This window comes from Rana temporaria, chromosome 8 (assembly GCF_905171775.1).
Source record: "Rana temporaria chromosome 8, aRanTem1.1, whole genome shotgun sequence".
Lineage (NCBI taxonomy): Eukaryota > Metazoa > Chordata > Amphibia > Anura > Ranidae > Rana > Rana temporaria.
In genome coordinates, this window is record NC_053496.1 from 177,875,629 (window position 1) to 177,884,492 (window position 8,864).

At 45.7% G+C, this 8,864-nt stretch overlaps 1 protein-coding gene across 1 annotated transcript in view; it reads left to right on the forward strand.

Moving 5' to 3' along the window:
• LOC120910542 (zinc finger protein 585A-like) overlaps positions 1–3,080 on the forward strand; it is a 46,282-nt gene extending 43,202 nt beyond the window's left edge. Inside the window, exon 9 of the mRNA XM_040322298.1 lies at positions 2,905–3,080. Within this exon, the coding sequence (XP_040178232.1) occupies positions 2,905–3,080 (176 nt within the window). The remainder of the gene's footprint in view (positions 1–2,904) is intronic.
• Positions 3,081–8,864: the final 5,784 nt, after the last annotated feature.

Genomic DNA, 8,864 nt, shown 5'->3' on the forward strand with positions numbered 1-8,864 from the left:
GCATGCGCGCTACGATCGGCGCGGGAACGCGCCTAATTTAAATGATTCCTGCCCCCTACGGGATCATTTCAATTACGTGCTCCTGCGCCGGGCATTTTGCCGGCGTGCCTGCGCAATTCACGGAGCTTCTGCTCCGTGAATCAAGGGCAGCGGAGGAAATTTGCGGGGGCGCAGGGCAAAAACATTGCCCTGCGCCTCCGTAAATAATGGGCAATTCTACCTGAATCCGGCCCCTTATCTCTAGCACCTACCTATGATAGAGGGCGCTACAACAGTATGGGAATACTAACAATTACACTCCAAAACATATTCTTCTACCCCTCCCAAGTATGGGGATGCCACATGTGTGAGACTTCTTTTTAAAGTCTGGATTGATTATGTGCTCACTAAACGAAGGGTGCGTAACCCTGCGCACCAAAAGCCATTGGTATTAAATAAGAACAGGAGGTATAGGCTCAGAGGCTTGGTCATAATACCTAATATGCAAGCCATGTAATTTTAAGGTATAAGTCCATGATAAGTCCAAAAATGTCCAAGGCACAAGGGCAGGCTTCTTGGTGGAGTTTCACAGACTCTGAATATAAAAGGACAAAAACTAAAGCAGAAAAGCGCCTCTGAGTGCAGTAAGACTGTATTTTAAAAGACCCCACAACAGGGCTACTTAAATAGATGGGTAAACAACAGGCACATCAATATGTGTAGGTCCGGGACGCCAGTAGGAGCAGGTCGCGGGTACCGCCAGATGGAATGTGACAGAACTCCCCGTGTGGAGGAGGAAGCCGGCCGAAGTCCTTCCAGAAGTGAGTTGGCAGCCAGGAGAAGGATGACACAGGCAGGGCTCGGGACCAGAATGCAATGCATTTCAGAGCATGCGCTATATCTAATAGGGGCATGCACGCTCCCTTCTCAAGCAAATAACAACACCTAATGATGTGGTGTATATATATATATATATATATATATATATATATATATATATATATACAGTATATAGCGGTGCACTGTCGCGAGTTTCAAAAGATCCACACATCACCCTGCTGCCTGATCGGAGACAATGAACAGTCATCTGCGTTGCTTTGCTGTATTTTCATTGCGGGATTAAACTTGGATAGGATAGGGATGATATGAGATGCCCATAGCATTTAGCACATGCTCTGCTTTGCTTCACTGCAGACTTTTGCTCCTCTTCTTCTGCACTGACTCCTGCAGAGTATCACTTCTAGATTCCTGTGTAAATCCTTTGCTGCAAAACCGTTAGTTTCCTGCATAACTTGCTTTCCTACGAGACGTCAATCTGAATAACTCCCCAACGTGCTGACAGTCACTCAAATGCTGACACTGAACCAGAGGGGCATCCACACCTTCCCCCGACGGCCCAGTACTTTAGCAGCACATGGCGACCGATGGACTACTAGGCCCAGATAGTCCAATCTTGCAAATGCTATGTTCCCCGGTCACAGCAATCCGCATTAAAGCGGATGTGCCACGAAAAAAAAAATACTAAAAGCCAGCAGCTACAAATACTGCAGCTGCTGACTTTTAATATTAGGACACTTACCTGTCCTGGAGTCCAGCGCCATCCGCAGCAGAGGACGAGCGATCGCTCGTCACTCTGCTGCTCCCCCCGCCATCCTCAGTGAGGGAACCAGGAAGTGAAGCGCTCCAGCTTCACTACCTGGTTCCCTACGGCGCATGCGCGAGTTGCACTGCGCTGCTGATTGACTCTCGCAGTGCTCTGGCCAGCGTAGAGGCTCCCTTAAATACAATGCTTGGTCTCGCTGGTAGAATAAGGGCCAAAACATGATCGGTGGTAAGAATGTGCCAATGTTTTTGAATCAACTTTTTTATTTTGTGATGTTGGACAGAAAAAGTTGTCACAAATGGTATGGAAAACCTGTCTCCCCGGTCTACTTTGGTCCGGTCTCTTAAGAGATGCTCCCTCTCCACAGTTCTGGTCTTATCAATCAACAAAGACAGGGAAGCCCTATCATATGCCTTCTCAGTGAATCGATTGAAAAGCAACAAAGCCTGGTTCTCAAAAGATTTCAAATCCGTACAGTTGCGTCTTAGGCGCATAAACTGTCCTTGAGGGACTGCTTTCAACCAGGCCGGCAGATGGCAGCTAGTGGAATGTATGAATTTCTATCAGTAGATTAAAAAAAATTGTAGTTACAAATTTTTCATCTTTGATGGGAATTTTCAGATCCAAAAAATTAATTTCTTCTCTACTTGCCTCAAAGCTAAACGCAATCCCTCTGGTATTGATGTTTAGCCCTGACAGGAACTCCCTGAGGTCAGATTCACTGCCGTCCCATAGGAGGAGGACGTCGTCGATGTATCTGGCCCAAAGAACAATCTCAGGTCTCCGGCAAGCATCGACCACGTCCTCCTCCCATTTGGCCCTGAAAGGGTTGGCCAAGCTAGGGGCGTATTTAGCCCCCATTGCGACCCCCCTATCCTGTCTATAAAACTGGTTGTCAAAGAAGAAGTAATTGTGGCTCACTGCATATTGCAGCAGCTCCATAATGTAGTCAATCTGTATTTGAGCCAACCCTGAATTCCTCACCAAATAGAGTGAGACCGCCTCTAAACCAAGCTGGTGCGGAATGATGGTGTAGAGGGAGGTCACGTCGGCCGTGACCATTTATAAACCTTGCTTAGGGGTAATGTTAGCCAACATGTTAATGACATGTTTAGTGTCTTTTATATAAGAGGGAATCATTTGAACAAGTGGCTGCAGGAAGAAATCAATGTACTTGCCCACCAGGGACGTGATAGAATCAATCCCGCTGACTATGGGGCGTCCCGGGGCAAGTCTGGTTCTTATGAATCTTTGGTAAATAGTAAATTACCAGAGTGCGAGGAGCACTCGGTATCAGGAAAAAACTTTCTTTACTATTTAAGATCCCACAGTCAACACCACGATCAACAATGGCCTTATGCTCCCTCTTGTATCTCACAACAGGATCCCTGTTAAGGGGTGTGTAGGTGGCATCGTCATCAACGATGCGATGCATCTCTGCGAGATAATCACATCTATCCAAGATGACGATGCCACCCCCTGTCAGCAGGTCTTATAACCAAAGACTTGTTGGAGCACAACGTCTCCAACCCCTTCTCTAGATCATGATTCATATTGGTCTTTTTAACTTTAATGTGTTCCAAATCCTGAAGGACAACATAACGGAAAACCCTAATGCTAGGAGCCAATGACCCTGGCGGGTTAAACAATGAAGCATTGGCTAAACTAGAATGCTTGTATTCCGTATTGGGTGTTAGCTTGTCCATAACAGGGTTAGATAGAAAGTATCTCTTGATATTAAAGAGGAGTTCCACCCAAATTTGGAACTTCCTCTTAACCCACTCCTCTCCCCCTTACATGCCACATTTGGCATGTAATTTTTTTGGGGGGGGGGGGAGTGGGGGCTTCAGCAAGAGTGGGACTTCCTGTCCCACTTCCTCCTTCCTGTAGGCGACTAAGCTTAATCGCCTTCAGGAAGGGGCTGCTGTAGGCGATCGCCTAGGACACGTCACAGGTCCTAGGCGATCTCCTGGCCAATTACACGGCGCGGCGCCGCTCGCGCATGCGCAGTGCCGCTCACGCATGCGCAGTGGGTGCCCGGCCGTGAAGCCGAAAGCTATCACAGCCGGGTGCCCACACTGAGAATGAAGACGCCGGCCGGGGAGGGGGGGTGAGGAGCGGAGCCCCGGCCGGCGTGTCGCTGGAGCAGGTAAGTGTCTGTTTATTAAAAGCCAGCAGCTACACTTTTTGTTGCTGCTGACTTTTAATAAACATACAAATGGCTGGAACTCCCCTTTAAGTCTCCTAGTATACTTGTGAATGTCCATGTAAGTTTGAAATTTACTTAGACTGCGGGGTGGGGTAAACTTTAAGCCCTTGTCTAGAAGTCTCTTTTGAGGGTCTGTCAACACTTGTTGGCTTAGGTTAAAATACCTGTCTCTAAATTCACTTTCTTTTTGGCCGACTGGGCCCGCCTCCCCCCCCTGCTCCCTCTCTTTGTTCTATAGGGCCTCCCCAATTTTGGTGGGCCCTGGGAAAACCCCAATTTTGATTGGGTGGATTCCCAGGGGGACCAACGGGGTAGTCTGATCTCCGTTGATTGAAAAACTGATCTTGACTGCCTGGGTAATAGGGTGGAGGATATGTAATTGGGTTCTCATATCCAAAACCTCTACCCTCAGGGGTAAAAACCAAAGGGGTCCCAAAATCAGACAGGGGGAAAAAACGATTTTGCATGGAGACATTGTAATTATTAGGTCCAATGTTCGCTCCTGGATGGTAGCCAGAAAAAGTCCCATCAGGGATCTTATTAGGGGGTGGGTACCTCTGGCCTGCGGGATGATGATCCCATGTGCGAGGGGACATCCCCTGATTGAAATGTTGAATGGTATTACCAAGATTTCCCCCCTACCCCCTCCTCTATTGGGGACTCCAGTTTGATTTGGGCCTTTTTTTTTTTTTTTTTGGGGCTTTTGGGGTGGTTTTGAGGCTCCCTGTCGGGCGGAACGAGCGGCTCACTGGCATTACCCCCTGAACTGCTCAAGGATTTCCCAACTGACGGGTCTGTCTGTCTGTATCCGGCCGGTACAGCAGACTCAAGGCTTCTTTTTTACTGCAAAAGTGTGAGTTTTTTTTACATATGATTACTCTACAATAAAATTTTAAAAGGTTTTACACACCATTTCTACACCCACTGCTATACTGAACTTCCCAGTCCCAGATCAAAACAAACGGGCCTAGCTTACAGCACAGGCCTGCCTAAATTTGCCTGCACTAATACCTGAAACATAAAAAAAACTCATTCTAGCACCTACCAAAAGGTAGTGGGTGCTACATATACACAGACCAGCCGGCTGGAAGTTTTCTGTCAACTTGTGGAGAGAACTGAGCAAGGTACAGTATGTACATAAGAACACTGATAAATCTTGTAACACATATAAATACATAATAATAAATGATAAAGGATATATTAGATAGACACATGTGCAAAGAAATCATTACTTGATAGACATTTCATGGGGTAAAAGGTAAAAACATAAAATAGACTTTCATAAATACAGTCCAGAGATGTTTTATATAGTTTGATTGAAAGTTATGTCCGAATACCAATGGCCTCTGGTGTGCAGGGTTACGCACCCTTCGTTTAGTGAGCATTTAGTGATTACCAGTTCATGTATTTTGACATTGGAGTTCCACCCTCGTTTTCAAGTCCTCTTCATGTCCTGCTTTTCTGTCCCCTTAAACACATTTGGCATATCAATTTTTTTTCTTTTTTTTAAACTCACAGTTTTATTAGTGATATTCTTCTCCTCGGGCCGTGGCCAGAGGCCTGAGCGCGTGATCCCCCGTCCACTATGCCTCCTGGGAGATGTTTGTCATGTTTGTTTGTCAAGGGTGTAAGATTGGGGGTTGTTAATTCTCGTGGAATGTTTTTTTTTTTTTTAGTGATTCACACCAGTCAGGAACTATATTTTAAGGGCAGGGTAGCCCATTTTAATTAAAAAATGCAAAAATAAAAAGTTCAATCAAAGGTTTCCCACGCAGGGGGTTCTTCTCCATCAAATGCAAACAGAAAATGCTAGCCCACCTGGCTCTCTGTAGCAGTACTTCTGCACGTTATCCTGGTCACCCAGACCAGCGGACTCCTCAACATAGACGGCTTCCCTTCAGCGTCTACAGCTCTGCCTCTTGCAGTAGCCAACGTTTTGGCTGTCTCCTACAGCCTCTCTGATTTCTGGAGACCTCCTGTCTCACATTCTGGCTGTCTCCTACAGCCTCTCTGATTTCTGGAGACCTCCTGTCTCACGTTCTGGCTGTCTCCTACAGCCTCTCTGATTTCTGGAGACCTCCTGTCTCACGTTCTGGCTGTCTCCTACAGCCTCTCTGATTTCTGGAGACCTCCTGTCTCACATTCTGGCTGTCTCCTACAGCCTCTCTGATTTCTGGAGACCTCCTGTCTCACGTTCTGGCTGTCTCCTACAGCCTCTCTGATTTCTGGAGACCTCCTGTCTCTTAGGCCTCGTACACACGACCGGATCTGTCCGCTGAAACTGGTCCGCTGACCAGTTTCAGCAGACATGTTCGGTCGTGTGTACGTCCGACCGGACAGATTTCCAGCGGACAAAAGTTTCTTAGCATGCTAAGAAACATGTCCGCTGGGAAGCTGTCCGGCGTACAGGTCCGCTGGTTAGTACGTCTAACCAGCGGACAGAAATCCAGCGCATGCGTCGAATTGATTCGACGCATGCGTGGAATCTTTGAACTCGCGCGATAGAGAACGTCGGTGTCGTCTACGTCACCGCGTTCTCTGTCAGCGCGGATTTCGGTTTGATGGTGTGTACAGCCATCAGACTGAAATCTCCCAACGGACGTGTCCGATGAAAACGGTCCGGCGGACCGTTTTCATTGGATTGTCCGCTCGTCTGTACGGGGCCTAACAGGAGCTGTCTCCAACTGGGAGCGATGAGATCTTAGCACACTCTCATTATAAGGGCTGTGCTCACCTGCTGGTAATTAACAAAGTCTGGATACAGGGTTGGAGATTCCGTCCCACCCCAGACACTGTGGAATCTCCAAACTACAGAGCCCCATGACAGAGTAACAAAACCTGGAGAAAGCTGCACCAGCAGTCTTCTCCAGTCCACATCTGTAGAGTTGCACCCAGCAAATGTGCATAACCCATTTTAACACTATTTCTCTTGGGACAGAGCCTCGCTCTGCCACATAGGATAAATAATAAATAAATAAAAAGAAACATACATTCCACATGAATAATTATGCTATCAAAATAAATGTGCAATGTAAATTGTCTCCAGCATTTGTCCTATTTGTTCTGGTCAGAGGCGGCCATTTTGCTAAAGCTCAGAGCCCCTAAGCAGCCGATTGTCCTCTACAAATTCTGCACCATGCCTGAAAATAAAGAGCAAATGAGCATGTGCAGAGATGGGTGAGATTATTATACATTATTATTATACAGAATTTATATAGCACCAACAGTTTACGCAGCGCTTTACAATAGATGGTATATTACTGGATTGTAAACAGTGTAGGCACTTATTTTTAATAATTTATATAGCTGTATGTACAAAAGAGGCCAGCCTGAGGTGATCTAGCAGGACCTCATTTTCTGACTAAAGTTCCACTTTAAGCAACAAAGCTAAAGAAAAAAAAAATCAAGAAGCATCTGTCAACGGATTTAAAAACACCGGCTGCAGTACGTATTTTCTCCACAAGGTGGTGATCTCACTTATTGTCCATGGAATGCAGCGACAAGAAGTGATAGAAGATACAAACAGGAAGTGATGTCAACACAGACAAGAAATGTAATCTACAAACAGGAAGTGATGTCCTCTACAGACGGAAAGTTTCTCGAGAGTGGAAAGCATGCTGGAAGTGGAGGGAGATATTCCTGCAACCGATAGCAGAGGAGGTAATAAGATATTATTTTATATTTACACCCAGTAACCCCCGTCATGTCCGTCCTCTTCCTCCATAGTCACTGTGATGTCTTTTATCTCCAGAAGATGCTGATATACACTTATATAGAGTATTGTAATATTTACATAGCTACACGCTACATATGGAACCATTTATTCAACTGTCCATCCAGAGCCTCTGGTTTATAGACCAGATACATCCTAAATATAGAGCCATTTATCCAACTGTCCATCCAGAGCCTCTGGTTTATAGACCAGATACATCCTAGAGCTATTTATCCAACTGTCCATCTAGAAGCCAGATACATACTAGACCATATTTATCCCAGTACAGTCCAGATAATTCTCAGTTTGTTATCTGTTCAGAGAGAAGAGTCCTGTATATATATCAGGAAGAGGTGAGTAATGCCCGTACACACAATTGGAATTTCCAATGGAATTTTTCATCGGAATTCCATTCAAGCTGTCTTGCATACATACTGTCAGACCAAATTCCGACCGTCCAAAACGCGGTGACATAAAACACTTAGAGGAGCCGAGAAAAATACTTTTTAATGCTTCCGAGCATGCGTTGACTTGATTCTGAGCATGCGTGGGTTCTTTCTCTGTCGGAGTTGCACAAAGACGATAGGAATTTCCTATCGTTTTTTTCCATCATAAAAAAATAAAACATGTTCTATTTCTAAACACCGACGGAAAAAGGTCCGATGGGGTCCACACACGATCAGAATTTCCGATGAAAAAAGAAATTCCCATCGTGTGTACGAGGCATAAGAGTTTGGGAGGTCATATGACATCATTTTTATTTAAATTAATAAAATACAAGCTTGATCAGAGAGGTGAGGAGGATTCTGGGACATTTTTGGTGATCACTGTTATTACTTTCTATCTTTACGTGGTTAAGAAAATATCTGGTGAGCCATCTACACCCAGCAACTGGGAGGAGTGGGAGTATTTAGAAGGACACGAGGATCTCTACAAGGACGTCATGATGGAGAATCAGCCGCCCCTCACATCACTGGGTAAGAGGAGACTTTATTGTAAAGGAGAGAGCAGTACGGAGGGTCCATCTAGATCCCCCATCATCTGATAAACACATAGAAACAATGTATTCAGTCAGTGTGTGTGTTTCCTACAGATGGATCCAGTAATGGGAACCCACCAGAGAGATGTTGCTGTCCTCTGTATTCCCAGCTAACAGTGGGGCCCAAACTGTAGGGTGGTGCACATTTTTGTAAAGGAGAGAGCAGTACGGAGGGTCCACCTAGATCCCCCATCATCTGATAAACACATAGAAACAATGTATTCAGTCAGTGTGTATGTTTCCTACAGATGGATCCAGTAATGGGAACCCACCAGAGAGATGTCCCTATCCTCTGTATTCCTGGGATTCCACACAGGAAGGT